At 51.0% G+C, this 20,257-nt stretch overlaps 1 protein-coding gene across 5 annotated transcripts in view; it reads right to left on the bottom strand.

Annotated features, from left to right (window-relative positions):
• LOC129857141 (double-stranded RNA-specific adenosine deaminase-like) overlaps positions 1 to 20,257 on the bottom strand; it is a 40,554-nt gene that overhangs the window by 10,019 nt on the left and 10,278 nt on the right. For all 5 annotated transcript variants that reach the window (XM_055925096.1, XM_055925095.1, XM_055925099.1 and 2 more), the window contains exons 12-13: positions 18,462 to 18,589; positions 17,940 to 18,122 (exon numbers count right to left, since the gene is read on the bottom strand). In XM_055925096.1, coding sequence (XP_055781071.1) covers positions 17,940 to 18,122; positions 18,462 to 18,589 — 311 coding nt within the window. The remainder of the gene's footprint in view (positions 1 to 17,939; positions 18,123 to 18,461; positions 18,590 to 20,257) is intronic.

Raw genomic sequence — 20,257 nt, 5'->3', positions numbered from 1 at the left:
TCTGGGTGGATAGTTAGCTGGACATGACTCCTACAGTATAAGGACAGTGTCAGCCAGGGACTGTCTGGGTGGATAGTTAGCTGGACATGACTCCTACAGTATAAGGACAGTGTCAGCCAGGGACTGTCTGGGTGGATAGTTAGCTGGACATGATTCCTACAGTATAAGGACAGTCAGCCAGGGACTGTCTGGGTGGATAGTTAGCTGGACATGACTCCTACAGTATAAGGACAGAGTCAGCCAGGGACTGTCTGGGTGGATAGTTAGCAGGACATGACTCCTACAGTATAAGGACAGTGTCAGCCAGGGACTGTCTGGGTGGATAGTTAGCTGGACATGATTCCTACAGTATAAGGACAGTGTCAGCCAGGGACTGTCTGGGTGGATAGTTAGCTGGACATGACTCCTACAGTATAAGGACAGAGTCAGCCAGGGACTGTCTGGGTGGATAGTTAGCTGGACATGATTCCTACAGTGTAAGGACAGTGTCAGCCAGGGACTGTCTGGGTGGATAGTTAGCTGGACATGATTCCTACAGTATAAGGACAGTGTCAGCCAGGGACTGTCTGGGTGGATAGTTAGCTGGACATGACTCGTACAGTATAAGGACAGTGTCAGCCAGGGACTGTCTGGGTGGATAGTTAGCTGGACATGACTCGTACAGTATAAGGACAGTGTCAGCCAGGGACTGTCTGGGTGGATAGTTAGCTGGACATGACTCCTACAGTATAAGCACAGAGTCAGCCAGGGACTGTCTGGGTGGATAGTTAGCTGGACATGATTCCTACAGTATAAGGACAGTGTCAGCCAGGGACTGTCTGGGTGGATAGTTAGCTGGACATGACTCCTACAGTATAAGGACAGAGTCAGCCAGGGACTGTCTGGGTGGATAGTTAGCTGGACATGATTCCTACAGTATAAGGACAGTGTCAGCCAGGGACTGTCTGGGTGGATAGTTAGCTGGACATGATTCCTACAGTATAAGGACAGTGTCAGCCAGGGACTGTCTGGGTGGATAGTTAGCTGGACATGACTCCTACAGTATAAGGACAGTGTCAGCCAGGGACTGTCTGGGTGGATAGTTAGCTGGACATGATTCCTACAGTATAAGGACAGTGTCAGCCAGGGACTGTCTGGGTGGATAGTTAGCTGGACATGATTCCTACAGTATAAGGACAGTGTCAGCCAGGGACTGTCTGGGTGGATAGTTAGCTGGACATGACTCCTACAGTATAAGCACAGAGTCAGCCAGGGACTGTCTGGGTGGATAGTTAGCTGGACATGATTCCTACAGTATAAGGACAGTGTCAGCCAGGGACTGTCTGGGTGGATAGTTAGCTGGACATGACTCCTACAGTATAAGGACAGAGTCAGCCAGGGACTGTCTGGGTGGATAGTTAGCTGGACATGATTCCTACAGTATAAGGACAGTGTCAGCCAGGGACTGTCTGGGTGGATAGTTAGCTGGACATGATTCCTACAGTATAAGGACAGTGTCAGCCAGGGACTGTCTGGGTGGATAGTTAGCTGGACATGACTCCTACAGTATAAGGACAGAGTCAGCCAGGGACTGTCTGGGTGGATAGTTAGCTGGACATGATTCCTACAGTATAAGGACAGTGTCAGCCAGGGACTGTCTGGGTGGATAGTTAGCTGGACATGATTCCTACAGTATAAGGACAGTGTCAGCCAGGGACTGTCTGGGTGGATAGTTAGCTGGACATGACTCGTACAGTATAAGGACAGTGTCAGCCAGGGACTGTCTGGGTGGATAGTTAGCTGGACATGACTCGTACAGTATAAGGACAGTGTCAGCCAGGGACTGTCTGGGTGGATAGTTAGCTGGACATGACTCGTACAGTATAAGGACAGTGTCAGCCAGGGACTGTCTGGGTGGATAGTTAGCTGGACATGATTCCTACAGTATAAGGACAGTCAGCCAGGGACTGTCTGGGTGGATAGTTAGCTGGACATGACTCCTACAGTATAAGGACAGTGTCAGCCAGGGACTGTCTGGGTGGATAGTTAGCTGGACATGACTCCTACAGTATAAGGACAGTGTCAGCCAGGGACTGTCTGGGTGGATAGTTAGCTGGACATGATTCCTACAGTATAAGGACAGTCAGCCAGGGACTGTCTGGGTGGATAGTTAGCTGGACATGACTCCTACAGTATAAGGACAGAGTCAGCCAGGGACTGTCTGGGTGGATAGTTAGCAGGACATGACTCCTACAGTATAAGGACAGTGTCCGCCAGGGACTGTCTGGGTGGATAGTTAGCTGGACATGATTCCTACAGTATAAGGACAGTGTCAGCCAGGGACTGTCTGGGTGGATAGTTAGCTGGACATGACTCGTACAGTATAAGGACAGTGTCAGCCAGGGACTGTCTGGGTGGATAGTTAGCTGGACATGACTCGTACAGTATAAGGACAGTGTCAGCCAGGGACTGTCTGGGTGGATAGTTAGCTGGACATGATTCCTACAGTATAAGGACAGTCAGCCAGGGACTGTCTGGGTGGATAGTTAGCTGGACATGACTCCTACAGTATAAGGACAGTGTCAGCCAGGGACTGTCTGGGTGGATAGTTAGCTGGACATGACTCCTACAGTATAAGGACAGTGTCAGCCAGGGACTGTCTGGGTGGATAGTTAGCTGGACATGATTCCTACAGTATAAGGACAGTCAGCCAGGGACTGTCTGGGTGGATAGTTAGCTGGACATGACTCCTACAGTATAAGGACAGAGTCAGCCAGGGACTGTCTGGGTGGATAGTTAGCAGGACATGACTCCTACAGTATAAGGACAGTGTCAGCCAGGGACTGTCTGGGTGGATAGTTAGCTGGACATGATTCCTACAGTATAAGGACAGTGTCAGCCAGGGACTGTCTGGGTGGATAGTTAGCTGGACATGACTCCTACAGTATAAGGACAGAGTCAGCCAGGGACTGTCTGGGTGGATAGTTAGCTGGACATGATTCCTACAGTATAAGGACAGTGTCAGCCAGGGACTGTCTGGGTGGATAGTTAGCTGGACATGATTCCTACAGTATAAGGACAGTGTCAGCCAGGGACTGTCTGGGTGGATAGTTAGCTGGACATGACTCGTACAGTATAAGGACAGTGTCAGCCAGGGGCTGTCTGGGTGGATAGTTAGCTGGACATGACTCGTACAGTATAAGGACAGTGTCAGCCAGGGACTGTCTGGGTGGATAGTTAGCTGGACATGACTCCTACAGTATAAGCACAGAGTCAGCCAGGGACTGTCTGGGTGGATAGTTAGCTGGACATGATTCCTACAGTATAAGGACAGTGTCAGCCAGGGACTGTCTGGGTGGATAGTTAGCTGGACATGACTCCTACAGTATAAGGACAGAGTCAGCCAGGGACTGTCTGGGTGGATAGTTAGCTGGACATGATTCCTACAGTATAAGGACAGTGTCAGCCAGGGACTGTCTGGGTGGATAGTTAGCTGGACATGATTCCTACAGTATAAGGACAGTGTCAGCCAGGGACTGTCTGGGTGGATAGTTAGCTGGACATGACTCCTACAGTATAAGGACAGAGTCAGCCAGGGACTGTCTGGGTGGATAGTTAGCTGGACATGATTCCTACAGTATAAGGACAGTGTCAGCCAGGGACTGTCTGGGTGGATAGTTAGCTGGACATGACTCCTACAGTATAAGGACAGTGTCAGCCAGGGACTGTCTGGGTGGATAGTTAGCTGGACATGACTCGTACAGTATAAGGACAGTGTCAGCCAGGGACTGTCTGGGTGGATAGTTAGCTGGACATGACTCGTACAGTATAAGGACAGTGTCAGCCAGGGACTGTCTGGGTGGATAGTTAGCTGGACATGATTCCTACAGTATAAGGACAGTCAGCCAGGGACTGTCTGGGTGGATAGTTAGCTGGACATGACTCCTACAGTATAAGGACAGTGTCAGCCAGGGACTGTCTGGGTGGATAGTTAGCTGGACATGACTCCTACAGTATAAGGACAGTGTCAGCCAGGGACTGTCTGGGTGGATAGTTAGCTGGACATGATTCCTACAGTATAAGGACAGTCAGCCAGGGACTGTCTGGGTGGATAGTTAGCTGGACATGACTCCTACAGTATAAGGACAGAGTCAGCCAGGGACTGTCTGGGTGGATAGTTAGCAGGACATGACTCCTACAGTATAAGGACAGTGTCAGCCAGGGACTGTCTGGGTGGATAGTTAGCTGGACATGATTCCTACAGTATAAGGACAGTGTCAGCCAGGGACTGTCTGGGTGGATAGTTAGCTGGACATGACTCCTACAGTATAAGGACAGAGTCAGCCAGGGACTGTCTGGGTGGATAGTTAGCTGGACATGATTCCTACAGTGTAAGGACAGTGTCAGCCAGGGACTGTCTGGGTGGATAGTTAGCTGGACATGATTCCTACAGTATAAGGACAGTGTCAGCCAGGGACTGTCTGGGTGGATAGTTAGCTGGACATGACTCGTACAGTATAAGGACAGTGTCAGCCAGGGACTGTCTGGGTGGATAGTTAGCTGGACATGACTCGTACAGTATAAGGACAGTGTCAGCCAGGGACTGTCTGGGTGGATAGTTAGCTGGACATGACTCCTACAGTATAAGCACAGAGTCAGCCAGGGACTGTCTGGGTGGATAGTTAGCTGGACATGATTCCTACAGTATAAGGACAGTGTCAGCCAGGGACTGTCTGGGTGGATAGTTAGCTGGACATGACTCCTACAGTATAAGGACAGAGTCAGCCAGGGACTGTCTGGGTGGATAGTTAGCTGGACATGATTCCTACAGTATAAGGACAGTGTCAGCCAGGGACTGTCTGGGTGGATAGTTAGCTGGACATGATTCCTACAGTATAAGGACAGTGTCAGCCAGGGACTGTCTGGGTGGATAGTTAGCTGGACATGATTCCTACAGTATAAGGACAGTGTCAGCCAGGGACTGTCTGGGTGGATAGTTAGCTGGACATGACTCCTACAGTATAAGGACAGAGTCAGCCAGGGACTGTCTGGGTGGATAGTTAGCTGGACATGATTCCTACAGTATAAGGACAGTGTCAGCCAGGGACTGTCTGGGTGGATAGTTAGCTGGACATGATTCCTACAGTATAAGGACAGTGTCAGCCAGGGACTGTCTGGGTGGATAGTTAGCTGGACATGACTCGTACAGTATAAGGACAGTGTCAGCCAGGGACTGTCTGGGTGGATAGTTAGCTGGACATGACTCGTACAGTATAAGGACAGTGTCAGCCAGGGACTGTCTGGGTGGATAGTTAGCTGGACATGACTCGTACAGTATAAGGACAGTGTCAGCCAGGGACTGTCTGGGTGGATAGTTAGCTGGACATGATTCCTACAGTATAAGGACAGTCAGCCAGGGACTGTCTGGGTGGATAGTTAGCTGGACATGACTCCTACAGTATAAGGACAGTGTCAGCCAGGGACTGTCTGGGTGGATAGTTAGCTGGACATGACTCCTACAGTATAAGGACAGTGTCAGCCAGGGACTGTCTGGGTGGATAGTTAGCTGGACATGATTCCTACAGTATAAGGACAGTCAGCCAGGGACTGTCTGGGTGGATAGTTAGCTGGACATGACTCCTACAGTATAAGGACAGAGTCAGCCAGGGACTGTCTGGGTGGATAGTTAGCAGGACATGACTCCTACAGTATAAGGACAGTGTCAGCCAGGGACTGTCTGGGTGGATAGTTAGCTGGACATGATTCCTACAGTATAAGGACAGTGTCAGCCAGGGACTGTCTGGGTGGATAGTTAGCTGGACATGACTCCTACAGTATAAGGACAGAGTCAGCCAGGGACTGTCTGGGTGGATAGTTAGCTGGACATGATTCCTACAGTATAAGGACAGTGTCAGCCAGGGACTGTCTGGGTGGATAGTTAGCTGGACATGATTCCTACAGTATAAGGACAGTGTCAGCCAGGGACTGTCTGGGTGGATAGTTAGCTGGACATGACTCGTACAGTATAAGGACAGTGTCAGCCAGGGACTGTCTGGGTGGATAGTTAGCTGGACATGACTCGTACAGTATAAGGACAGTGTCAGCCAGGGACTGTCTGGGTGGATAGTTAGCTGGACATGACTCCTACAGTATAAGCACAGAGTCAGCCAGGGACTGTCTGGGTGGATAGTTAGCTGGACATGATTCCTACAGTATAAGGACAGTGTCAGCCAGGGACTGTCTGGGTGGATAGTTAGCTGGACATGACTCCTACAGTATAAGGACAGAGTCAGCCAGGGACTGTCTGGGTGGATAGTTAGCTGGACATGATTCCTACAGTATAAGGACAGTGTCAGCCAGGGACTGTCTGGGTGGATAGATAGCTGGACATGATTCCTACAGTATAAGGACAATGTCAGCCAGGGACTGTCTGGGTGGATAGTTAGCTGGACATGACTCCTACAGTATAAGGACAGTGTCAGCCAGGGACTGTCTGGGTGGATAGTTAGCTGGACATGATTCCTACAGTATAAGGACAGTCAGCCAGGGACTGTCTGGGTGGATAGTTAGCTGGACATGACTCCTACAGTATAAGGACAGTCAGCCAGGGACTGTCTGGGTGGATAGTTAGCTGGACATGACTCCTACAGTATAAGGACAGTCAGCCAGGGACTGTCTGGGTGGATAGTTAGCTGGACATGACTCCTACAGTATAAGGACAGTCAGCCAGGGACTGTCTGGGTGGATAGTTAGCTGGACATGACTCCTACAGTATAAGGACAGTGTCAGCCAGGGACTGTCTGGGTGGATAGTTAGCTGGACATGATTCCTACAGTATAAGGACAGTGTCAGCCAGGGACTGTCTGGGTGGATAGTTAGCTGGACATGATTCCTACAGTATAAGGACAGTGTCAGCCAGGGACTGTCTGGGTGGATAGTTAGCTGGACATGACTCCTACAGTATAAGGACAGTGTCAGCCAGGGACTGTCTGGGTGGATAGTTAGCTGGACATGACTCCTACAGTATAAGCACAGAGTCAGCCAGGGACTGTCTGGGTGGATAGTTAGCTGGACATGATTCCTACAGTATAAGGACAGTGTCAGCCAGGGACTGTCTGGGTGGATAGTTAGCTGGACATGATTCCTACAGTATAAGGACAGTGTCAGCCAGGGACTGTCTGGGTGGATAGTTAGCTGGACATGATTCCTACAGTATAAGGACAGTCAGCCAGGGACTGTCTGGGTGGATAGTTAGCTGGACATGACTCCTACAGTATAAGGACAGTGTCAGCCAGGGACTGTCTGGGTGGATAGTTAGCTGGACATGACTCCTACAGTATAAGGACAGTGTCAGCCAGGGACTGTCTGGGTGGATAGTTAGCTGGACATGATTCCTACAGTATAAGGACAGTCAGCCAGGGACTGTCTGGGTGGATAGTTAGCTGGACATGACTCCTACAGTATAAGGACAGAGTCAGCCAGGGACTGTCTGGGTGGATAGTTAGCAGGACATGACTCCTACAGTATAAGGACAGTGTCAGCCAGGGACTGTCTGGGTGGATAGTTAGCTGGACATGATTCCTACAGTATAAGGACAGTGTCAGCCAGGGACTGTCTGGGTGGATAGTTAGCTGGACATGACTCCTACAGTATAAGGACAGACTCAGCCAGGGACTGTCTGGGTGGATAGTTAGCTGGACATGATTCCTACAGTATAAGGACAGTGTCAGCCAGGGACTGTCTGGGTGGATAGTTAGCTGGACATGATTCCTACAGTATAAGGACAGTGTCAGCCAGGGACTGTCTGGGTGGATAGTTAGCTGGACATGACTCGTACAGTATAAGGACAGTGTCAGCCAGGGGCTGTCTGGGTGGATAGTTAGCTGGACATGACTCGTACAGTATAAGGACAGTGTCAGCCAGGGACTGTCTGGGTGGATAGTTAGCTGGACATGACTCCTACAGTATAAGCACAGAGTCAGCCAGGGACTGTCTGGGTGGATAGTTAGCTGGACATGATTCCTACAGTATAAGGACAGTGTCAGCCAGGGACTGTCTGGGTGGATAGTTAGCTGGACATGACTCCTACAGTATAAGGACAGAGTCAGCCAGGGACTGTCTGGGTGGATAGTTAGCTGGACATGATTCCTACAGTATAAGGACAGTGTCAGCCAGGGACTGTCTGGGTGGATAGTTAGCTGGACATGATTCCTACAGTATAAGGACAGTGTCAGCCAGGGACTGTCTGGGTGGATAGTTAGCTGGACATGACTCCTACAGTATAAGGACAGAGTCAGCCAGGGACTGTCTGGGTGGATAGTTAGCTGGACATGATTCCTACAGTATAAGGACAGTGTCAGCCAGGGACTGTCTGGGTGGATAGTTAGCTGGACATGACTCCTACAGTATAAGGACAGTGTCAGCCAGGGACTGTCTGGGTGGATAGTTAGCTGGACATGACTCGTACAGTATAAGGACAGTGTCAGCCAGGGACTGTCTGGGTGGATAGTTAGCTGGACATGACTCGTACAGTATAAGGACAGTGTCAGCCAGGGACTGTCTGGGTGGATAGTTAGCTGGACATGATTCCTACAGTATAAGGACAGTCAGCCAGGGACTGTCTGGGTGGATAGTTAGCTGGACATGACTCCTACAGTATAAGGACAGTGTCAGCCAGGGACTGTCTGGGTGGATAGTTAGCTGGACATGACTCCTACAGTATAAGGACAGTGTCAGCCAGGGACTGTCTGGGTGGATAGTTAGCTGGACATGATTCCTACAGTATAAGGACAGTCAGCCAGGGACTGTCTGGGTGGATAGTTAGCTGGACATGACTCCTACAGTATAAGGACAGAGTCAGCCAGGGACTGTCTGGGTGGATAGTTAGCAGGACATGACTCCTACAGTATAAGGACAGTGTCAGCCAGGGACTGTCTGGGTGGATAGTTAGCTGGACATGATTCCTACAGTATAAGGACAGTGTCAGCCAGGGACTGTCTGGGTGGATAGTTAGCTGGACATGACTCCTACAGTATAAGGACAGAGTCAGCCAGGGACTGTCTGGGTGGATAGTTAGCTGGACATGATTCCTACAGTGTAAGGACAGTGTCAGCCAGGGACTGTCTGGGTGGATAGTTAGCTGGACATGATTCCTACAGTATAAGGACAGTGTCAGCCAGGGACTGTCTGGGTGGATAGTTAGCTGGACATGACTCGTACAGTATAAGGACAGTGTCAGCCAGGGACTGTCTGGGTGGATAGTTAGCTGGACATGACTCGTACAGTATAAGGACAGTGTCAGCCAGGGACTGTCTGGGTGGATAGTTAGCTGGACATGACTCCTACAGTATAAGCACAGAGTCAGCCAGGGACTGTCTGGGTGGATAGTTAGCTGGACATGATTCCTACAGTATAAGGACAGTGTCAGCCAGGGACTGTCTGGGTGGATAGTTAGCTGGACATGACTCCTACAGTATAAGGACAGAGTCAGCCAGGGACTGTCTGGGTGGATAGTTAGCTGGACATGATTCCTACAGTATAAGGACAGTGTCAGCCAGGGACTGTCTGGGTGGATAGTTAGCTGGACATGATTCCTACAGTATAAGGACAGTGTCAGCCAGGGACTGTCTGGGTGGATAGTTAGCTGGACATGACTCCTACAGTATAAGGACAGTGTCAGCCAGGGACTGTCTGGGTGGATAGTTAGCTGGACATGATTCCTACAGTATAAGGACAGTGTCAGCCAGGGACTGTCTGGGTGGATAGTTAGCTGGACATGATTCCTACAGTATAAGGACAGTGTCAGCCAGGGACTGTCTGGGTGGATAGTTAGCTGGACATGACTCCTACAGTATAAGCACAGAGTCAGCCAGGGACTGTCTGGGTGGATAGTTAGCTGGACATGATTCCTACAGTATAAGGACAGTGTCAGCCAGGGACTGTCTGGGTGGATAGTTAGCTGGACATGACTCCTACAGTATAAGGACAGAGTCAGCCAGGGACTGTCTGGGTGGATAGTTAGCTGGACATGATTCCTACAGTATAAGGACAGTGTCAGCCAGGGACTGTCTGGGTGGATAGTTAGCTGGACATGATTCCTACAGTATAAGGACAGTGTCAGCCAGGGACTGTCTGGGTGGATAGTTAGCTGGACATGACTCCTACAGTATAAGGACAGAGTCAGCCAGGGACTGTCTGGGTGGATAGTTAGCTGGACATGATTCCTACAGTATAAGGACAGTGTCAGCCAGGGACTGTCTGGGTGGATAGTTAGCTGGACATGATTCCTACAGTATAAGGACAGTGTCAGCCAGGGACTGTCTGGGTGGATAGTTAGCTGGACATGACTCGTACAGTATAAGGACAGTGTCAGCCAGGGACTGTCTGGGTGGATAGTTAGCTGGACATGACTCGTACAGTATAAGGACAGTGTCAGCCAGGGACTGTCTGGGTGGATAGTTAGCTGGACATGACTCGTACAGTATAAGGACAGTGTCAGCCAGGGACTGTCTGGGTGGATAGTTAGCTGGACATGATTCCTACAGTATAAGGACAGTCAGCCAGGGACTGTCTGGGTGGATAGTTAGCTGGACATGACTCCTACAGTATAAGGACAGTGTCAGCCAGGGACTGTCTGGGTGGATAGTTAGCTGGACATGACTCCTACAGTATAAGGACAGTGTCAGCCAGGGACTGTCTGGGTGGATAGTTAGCTGGACATGATTCCTACAGTATAAGGACAGTCAGCCAGGGACTGTCTGGGTGGATAGTTAGCTGGACATGACTCCTACAGTATAAGGACAGAGTCAGCCAGGGACTGTCTGGGTGGATAGTTAGCAGGACATGACTCCTACAGTATAAGGACAGTGTCAGCCAGGGACTGTCTGGGTGGATAGTTAGCTGGACATGATTCCTACAGTATAAGGACAGTGTCAGCCAGGGACTGTCTGGGTGGATAGTTAGCTGGACATGACTCCTACAGTATAAGGACAGAGTCAGCCAGGGACTGTCTGGGTGGATAGTTAGCTGGACATGATTCCTACAGTATAAGGACAGTGTCAGCCAGGGACTGTCTGGGTGGATAGTTAGCTGGACATGATTCCTACAGTATAAGGACAGTGTCAGCCAGGGACTGTCTGGGTGGATAGTTAGCTGGACATGACTCGTACAGTATAAGGACAGTGTCAGCCAGGGACTGTCTGGGTGGATAGTTAGCTGGACATGACTCGTACAGTATAAGGACAGTGTCAGCCAGGGACTGTCTGGGTGGATAGTTAGCTGGACATGACTCCTACAGTATAAGCACAGAGTCAGCCAGGGACTGTCTGGGTGGATAGTTAGCTGGACATGATTCCTACAGTATAAGGACAGTGTCAGCCAGGGACTGTCTGGGTGGATAGTTAGCTGGACATGACTCCTACAGTATAAGGACAGAGTCAGCCAGGGACTGTCTGGGTGGATAGTTAGCTGGACATGATTCCTACAGTATAAGGACAGTGTCAGCCAGGGACTGTCTGGGTGGATAGATAGCTGGACATGATTCCTACAGTATAAGGACAATGTCAGCCAGGGACTGTCTGGGTGGATAGTTAGCTGGACATGACTCCTACAGTATAAGGACAGTGTCAGCCAGGGACTGTCTGGGTGGATAGTTAGCTGGACATGATTCCTACAGTATAAGGACAGTCAGCCAGGGACTGTCTGGGTGGATAGTTAGCTGGACATGACTCCTACAGTATAAGGACAGTCAGCCAGGGACTGTCTGGGTGGATAGTTAGCTGGACATGACTCCTACAGTATAAGGACAGTCAGCCAGGGACTGTCTGGGTGGATAGTTAGCTGGACATGACTCCTACAGTATAAGGACAGTGTCAGCCAGGGACTGTCTGGGTGGATAGTTAGCTGGACATGATTCCTACAGTATAAGGACAGTGTCAGCCAGGGACTGTCTGGGTGGATAGTTAGCTGGACATGATTCCTACAGTATAAGGACAGTGTCAGCCAGGGACTGTCTGGGTGGATAGTTAGCTGGACATGACTCCTACAGTATAAGGACAGTGTCAGCCAGGGACTGTCTGGGTGGATAGTTAGCTGGACATGACTCCTACAGTATAAGCACAGAGTCAGCCAGGGACTGTCTGGGTGGATAGTTAGCTGGACATGATTCCTACAGTATAAGGACAGTGTCAGCCAGGGACTGTCTGGGTGGATAGTTAGCTGGACATGATTCCTACAGTATAAGGACAGTGTCAGCCAGGGACTGTCTGGGTGGATAGTTAGCTGGACATGACTCGTACAGTATAAGGACAGTGTCAGCCAGGGACTGTCTGGGTGGATAGTTAGCTGGACATGACTCGTACAGTATAAGGACAGTGTCAGCCAGGGACTGTCTGGGTGGATAGTTAGCTGGACATGACTCCTACAGTATAAGCACAGAGTCAGCCAGGGACTGTCTGGGTGGATAGTTAGCTGGCCATGATTCCTACAGTATAAGGACAGTGTCAGCCAGGGACTGTCTGGGTGGATAGTTAGCTGGACATGACTCCTACAGTATAAGGACAGAGTCAGCCAGGGACTGTCTGGGTGGATAGTTAGCTGGACATGATTCCTACAGTATAAGGACAGTGTCAGCCAGGGACTGTCTGGGTGGATAGTTAGCTGGACATGATTCCTACAGTATAAGGACAGTGTCAGCCAGGGACTGTCTGGGTGGATAGTTAGCTGGACATGACTCCTACAGTATAAGGACAGTGTCAGCCAGGGACTGTCTGGGTGGATAGTTAGCTGGACATGATTCCTACAGTATAAGGACAGTGTCAGCCAGGGACTGTCTGGGTGGATAGTTAGCTGGACATGATTCCTACAGTATAAGGACAGTGTCAGCCAGGGACTGTCTGGGTGGATAGTTAGCTGGACATGACTCCTACAGTATAAGCACAGAGTCAGCCAGGGACTGTCTGGGTGGATAGTTAGCTGGACATGATTCCTACAGTATAAGGACAGTGTCAGCCAGGGACTGTCTGGGTGGATAGTTAGCAGGACATGACTCCTACAGTATAAGGACAGAGTCAGCCAGGGACTGTCTGGGTGGATAGTTAGCTGGACATGATTCCTACAGTATAAGGACAGTGTCAGCCAGGGACTGTCTGGGTGGATAGTTAGCTGGACATGATTCCTACAGTATAAGGACAGTGTCAGCCAGGGACTGTCTGGGTGGATAGTTAGCTGGACATGACTCCTACAGTATAAGGACAGAGTCAGCCAGGGACTGTCTGGGTGGATAGTTAGCTGGACATGATTCCTACAGTATAAGGACAGTGTCAGCCAGGGACTGTCTGGGTGGATAGTTAGCTGGACATGATTCCTACAGTATAAGGACAGTGTCAGCCAGGGACTGTCTGGGTGGATAGTTAGCTGGACATGACTCGTACAGTATAAGGACAGTGTCAGCCAGGGACTGTCTGGGTGGATAGTTAGCTGGACATGACTCGTACAGTATAAGGACAGTGTCAGCCAGGGACTGTCTGGGTGGATAGTTAGCTGGACATGATTCCTACAGTATAAGGACAGTCAGCCAGGGACTGTCTGGGTGGATAGTTAGCTGGACATGACTCCTACAGTATAAGTACAGTGTCAGCCAGGGACTGTCTGGGTGGATAGTTAGCTGGACATGACTCCTACAGTATAAGGACAGTGTCAGCCAGGGACTGTCTGGGTGGATAGTTAGCTGGACATGATTCCTACAGTATAAGGACAGTCAGCCAGGGACTGTCTGGGTGGATAGTTAGCTGGACATGACTCCTACAGTATAAGGACAGAGTCAGCCAGGGACTGTCTGGGTGGATAGTTAGCAGGACATGACTCCTACAGTATAAGGACAGTGTCAGCCAGGGACTGTCTGGGTGGATAGTTAGCTGGACATGATTCCTACAGTATAAGGACAGTGTCAGCCAGGGACTGTCTGGGTGGATAGTTAGCTGGACATGACTCCTACAGTATAAGGACAGAGTCAGCCAGGGACTGTCTGGGTGGATAGTTAGCTGGACATGATTCCTACAGTATAAGGACAGTGTCAGCCAGGGACTGTCTGGGTGGATAGTTAGCTGGACATGATTCCTACAGTATAAGGACAGTGTCAGCCAGGGACTGTCTGGGTGGATAGTTAGCTGGACATGACTCGTACAGTATAAGGACAGTGTCAGCCAGGGACTGTCTGGGTGGATAGTTAGCTGGACATGACTCGTACAGTATAAGGACAGTGTCAGCCAGGGACTGTCTGGGTGGATAGTTAGCTGGACATGACTCCTACAGTATAAGGACAGTGTCAGCCAGGGACTGTCTGGGTGGATAGTTAGCTGGACATGACTCCTACAGTATAAGGACAGTGTCAGCCAGGGACTGTCTGGGTGGATAGTTAGCTGGACATGACTCCTACAGTATAAGGACAGAGTCAGCCAGGGACTGTCTGGGTGGATAGTTAGCTGGACATGATTCCTACAGTATAAGGACAGTGTCAGCCAGGGACTGTCTGGGTGGATAGTTAGCTGGACATGATTCCTACAGTATAAGGACAGTGTCAGCCAGGGACTGTCTGGGTGGATAGTTAGCTGGACATGATTCCTACAGTATAAGGACAATGTCAGCCAGGGACTGTCTGGGTGGATAGTTAGCTGGACATGACTCCTACAGTATAAGGACAGTGTCAGCCAGGGACTGTCTGGGTGGATAGTTAGCTGGACATGATTCCTACAGTATAAGGACAGTCAGCCAGGGACTGTCTGGGTGGATAGTTAGCTGGACATGACTCCTACAGTATAAGGACAGTCAGCCAGGGACTGTCTGGGTGGATAGTTAGCTGGACATGACTCCTACAGTATAAGGACAGTGTCAGCCAGGGACTGTCTGGGTGGATAGTTAGCTGGACATGATTCCTACAGTATAAGGACAGTCAGCCAGGGACTGTCTGGGTGGATAGTTAGCTGGACATGACTCCTACAGTATAAGGACAGTCAGCCAGGGACTGTCTGGGTGGATAGTTAGCTGGACATGACTCCTACAGTATAAGGACAGTCAGCCAGGGACTGTCTGGGTGGATAGTTAGCTGGACATGACTCCTACAGTATAAGGACAGTCAGCCAGGGACTGTCTGGGTGGATAGTTAGCTGGACATGATTCCTACAGTATAAGGACAGTCAGCCAGGGACTGTCTGGGTGGATAGTTAGCTGGACATGATTCCTACAGTATAAGGACAGTGTCAGCCAGGGACTGTCTGGGTGGATAGTTAGCTGGACATGATTCCTACAGTATAAGGACAGTCAGCCAGGGACTGTCTGGGTGGATAGTTAGCTGGACATGATTCCTACAGTATAAGGACAGTGTCAGCCAGGGACTGTCTGGGTGGATAGTTAGCTGGACATGATTCCTACAGTATAAGGACAGTCAGCCAGGGACTGTCTGGGTGGATAGTTAGCTGGACATGACTCCTACAGTATAAGGACAGAGTCAGCCAGGGACTGTCTGGGTGGATAGTTAGCTGGACATGACTCCTACAGTATAAGGACAGTGTCAGCCAGGGACTGTCTGGGTGGATAGTTAGCTGGACATGACTCCTACAGTATAAGGACAGAGTCAGCCAGGGACTGTCTGGGTGGATAGTTAGCTGGACATGACTCCTACAGTATAAGGACAGTGTCAGCCAGGGACTGTCTGGGTGGATAGTTAGCTGGACATGACTCCTACAGTATAAGGACAGAGTCAGCCAGGGACTGTCTGGGTGGATAGTTAGCTGGACATGATTCCTACAGTATAAGGACAGTGTCAGCCAGGGACTGTCTGGGTGGATAGTTAGCTGGACATGATTCCTACAGTATAAGGACAGTGTCAGCCAGGGACTGTCTGGGTGGATAGTTAGCTGGACATGACTCGTACAGTATAAGGACAGTGTCAGCCAGGGGCTGTCTGGGTGGATAGTTAGCTGGACATGACTCCTACAGTATAAGGACAGTCAGCCAGGGACTGTCTGGGTGGATAGTTAGCTGGACATGACTCCTACAGTATAAGGACAGTCAGCCAGGGACTGTCTGGGTGGATAGTTAGCTGGACATGACTCCTACAGTATAAGGACAGTCAGCCAGGGACTGTCTGGGTGGATAGTTAGCTGGACATGATTCCTACAGTATAAGGACAGTCAGCCAGGGACTGTCTGGGTGGATAGTTAGCTGGACATGATTCCTACAGTATAAGGACAGTGTCAGCCAGGGACTGTCTGGGTGGATAGTTAGCTGGACATGATTCCTACAGTATAAGGACAGTCAGCCAGGGACTGTCTGGGTGGATAGTTAGCTGGACATGATTCCTACAGTATAAGGACAGTGTCAGCCAGGGACTGTCTGGGTGGATAGTTAGCTGGACATGATTCCTACAGTATAAGGACAGTCAGCCAGGGACTGTCTGGGTGGATAGTTAGCTGGACATGACTCCTACAGTATAAGGACAGAGTCAGCCAGGGACTGTCTGGGTGGATAGTTAGCTGGACATGACTCCTACAGTATAAGGACAGTGTCAGCCAGGGACTGTCTGGGTGGATAGTTAGCTGGACATGACTCCTACAGTATAAGGACAGAGTCAGCCAGGGACTGTCTGGGTGGATAGTTAGCTGGACATGACTCCTACAGTATAAGGACAGTGTCAGCCAGGGACTGTCTGGGTGGATAGTTAGCTGGACATGACTCCTACAGTATAAGGACAGAGTCAGCCAGGGACTGTCTGGGTGGATAGTTAGCTGGACATGATTCCTACAGTATAAGGACAGTGTCAGCCAGGGACTGTCTGGGTGGATAGTTAGCTGGACATGATTCCTACAGTATAAGGACAGTCAGCCAGGGACTGTCTGGGTGGATAGTTAGCTGGACATGATTCCTACAGTATAAGGACAGTGTCAGCCAGGGACTGTCTGGGTGGATAGTTAGCTGGACATGATTCCTACAGTATAAGGACAGTGTCAGCCAGGGACTGTCTGGGTGGATAGTTAGCTGGACATGATTCCTACAGTATAAGGACAGTGTCAGCCAGGGACTGTCTGGGTGGATAGTTAGCTGGACATGACTCCTACAGTATAAGGACAGTGTCAGCCAGGGACTGTCTGGGTGGATAGTTAGCTGGACATGACTCCTACAGTATAAGGACAGTGTCAGCCAGGGACTGTCTGGGTGGATAGTTAGCTGGACATGACTCCTACAGTATAAGGACAGTGTCAGCCAGGGACTGTCTGGGTGGATAGTTAGCTGGACATGACTCCTACAGTATAAGGACAGTGTCAGCCAGGGACTGTCTGGGTGGATAGTTAGCTGGACATGACTCCTACAGTATAAGGACAGTGTCAGCCAGGGACTGTCTGGGTGGATAGTTAGCTGGACATGACTCCTACAGTATAAGGACAGTCAGCCAGGGACTGTCTGGGTGGATAGTTAGCTGGACATGATTCCTACAGTATAAGGACAGTCAGCCAGGGACTGTCTGGGTGGATAGTTAGCTGGACATGACTCCTACAGTATAAGGACAGTCAGCCAGGGACTGTCTGGGTGGATAGTTAGCTGGACATGACTCCTACAGTATAAGGACAGTCAGCCAGGGACTGTCTGGGTGGATAGTTAGCTGGACATGACTCCTACAGTATAAGGACAGTGTCAGCCAGGGACTGTCTGGGTGGATAGTTAGCTGGACATGATTCCTACAGTATAAGGACAGTGTAGTTTGGGATTGAGATCTGTGGTCTACTTATGAGTGGAGTTTGTTAAACATGACTGAAGCCAACGGTGACCGTTGACCGCCCTCTCCCTTTACTCCCACACTCAATCTATCCTCCCTCACTCTTTTTCAAATCAAACCTCCCTCAAATGTTAACTGTACCCTCCCTCATCTCTCCTTCCACCAATCGTTCCCTCCTGCCCTCCCTCCTCACCCAAGGTGATTGAAGCCAGGTAGATAGGATGGAGGAAGTTGGAGAGCAGGGCTCCCTGCAGACCCAGGACGTTCCAGCGAAGGATCTTGTCGCTGCAGCTCATGGTCCTCAGACGCTCGCCGTGCTGGATGCCGTCCCAGGTGGGCACGATGGTCGATGACTCTACCGGGATGGTGCCCTCACCTACACATGGCACAGACACCCTTGAAGCATACTTTTGACTCCAAAGACAAAGCCGTGCAGTTTGAGGAATAGGGTGTATGAGAGAGCCAGTGGTCAAGGTGATAGTTGTACACTAGAAGCACACAGTCCAGGCTCTAGATTGGAACATTCAAATCCATTGGGATATTTGTGCTTTCTAGCAGGTGTGTTTGTGGAGGCAGATGTGTGAATATGTAGTCCTGCTCTGTTTGGCCTGCAGAGAGGGGAGTTAAGCAACATGGTGGCTCTATGTGCTTGTCCTCAGTAACAGAGGGGATCCTCATGGAACGGTCCTGCAGATGGCATCTGACTGTAACTCACCATTCTCCACCTTGGTGCGCAGCTTGCCCTGCTTGGCGTTCTCAAACAGGGGCTGGTGGCCCTGGCCGTCCCCCGCGTCCTCGCTGCACGACTTATCAAACAACGCCCCGTCTCCGCACGGAGCAGTACTGGAGGACAGGGGGAGAAGTAGAGCGCGAGGGGGGGGAAGAGGTAGAGCGCGAGGGGGGGGAAGAGGTAGAGCGCGAGGGGGGGAAGAGGTAGAGCGCGAGGGGGGGGAAGAGGTAGAGCGCGAGGGGGGGAAGAGGTAGAGTGAGAACGAGGAAGAGCGTGAGAGAGAGGTAGAGCGCGAGAGCGGTAGAGCGCGGTGTAGAGAGGTAGAGCGCGTGAGAGGTAGAGCGCGGTGTAGAGAGGTAGAGCGCGAGAGAGGTAGAGCGCGAGAGAGGTAGAGCGCGAGAGAGGTAGAGCGCGAGAGAGGTAGAGCGCGAGAGAGGTAGAGCGCGAGAGAGGTAGAGCGCGAGAGAGGTAGAGCGCGAGAGAGGTAGAGCGCGAGAGAGGTAGAGCGCGAGAGAGGTAGAGCGCGAGAGAGGTAGAGCGCGAGAGAGGTAGAGCGCGAGAGAGGTAGAGCGCGAGAGAGGTAGAGCGGTAGAGCGCGGTGTAGAGACCAAGCGAGAGAGCGGTGTAGAGAGGTAGAGCGCGAGAGAGGTAGAGCGCGGTGTAGAGAGGTAGAGCGCGAGAGAGGTAGAGCGCGAGAGAGGTAGAGCGCGAGAGAGGTAGAGCGCGAGAGAGGTAGAGCGCGAGAGAGGTAGAGCGCGAGAGAGGTAGAGCGCGAGAGAGGTAGAGCGCGAGAGAGGTAGAGCGCGAGAGAGGTAGAGCGCGAGAGAGGTAGAGCGCGAGAGAGGTAGAGCGCGAGAGAGGTAGAGCGCGAGAGAGGTAGAGCGCGAGAGAGGTAGAGCGCGAGAGAGGTAGAGCGCGAGAGAGGTAGAGCGCGAGAGAGGTAGAGCGCGAGAGAGGTAGAGCGCGGTGTAGAGGTAGAGCGCGGTGTAGAGGTAGAGCGCGGTGTAGAGGTAGAGCGCGGTGTAGAGGTAGAGCGCGGTGTAGAGGTAGAGCGCGGTGTAGAGGTAGAGCGCGGTGTAGAGGTAGAGCGCGGTGTAGAGGTAGAGCGCGGTGTAGAGGTAGAGCGCGGTGTAGAGGTAGAGCGCGGTGTAGAGGTAGAGCGCGGTGTAGAGGTAGAGCGCGGTGTAGAGGTAGAGCGCGGTGTAGAGGTAGAGCGCGGTGTAGAGGTAGAGCGCGGTGTAGAGGTAGAGCGCGGTGTAGAGGTAGAGCGCGGTGTAGAGGTAGAGCGCGGTGTAGAGGTAGAGCGCGGTGTAGAGGTAGAGCGCGAGAGAGGTAGAGCGCGAGAGAGGTAGAGCGCGAGAGAGGTAGAGCGCGAGAGAGGTAGAGCGCGAGAGAGGTAGAGCGCGAGAGAGGTAGAGCGCGAGAGAGGTAGAGGGGTAGAGTGGTGTAGAGAGATAGAGCGAGAGAGAGGTAGAGCGAGAGAGAGGTAGAGCGAGAGAGAGGTAGAGAGAGAGATATATATATACGTGTGTGGATAGGAGCAGTTCATTAACTAGAAGTATCTTTCTGGGTTTTTCTGGATCAAAATGAGGCTTAGGTGGTGGGCGTGGCCAACGGCGGGGTCGCCAACTAATTTTTAGAGCCCCCCGTTTGCCAGTGACAATTTTCAATTCTACACATTTTTTCATGGCTTATTTGAACTGAGGGACTCAAACGTTATAACAAAATCAATGTGGCCCCATGCCACGACAAAAATCCTCCTGAGTGCATCATTTGGGGAA

The sequence above is a fragment of the Salvelinus fontinalis genome, chromosome 6 (assembly GCF_029448725.1).
Source record: "Salvelinus fontinalis isolate EN_2023a chromosome 6, ASM2944872v1, whole genome shotgun sequence".
Taxonomy (NCBI): domain Eukaryota; kingdom Metazoa; phylum Chordata; class Actinopteri; order Salmoniformes; family Salmonidae; genus Salvelinus; species Salvelinus fontinalis.
Note: the sequence above shows the minus strand (reverse complement) of the source record. Positions and strands in the feature narration are given on the sequence as shown.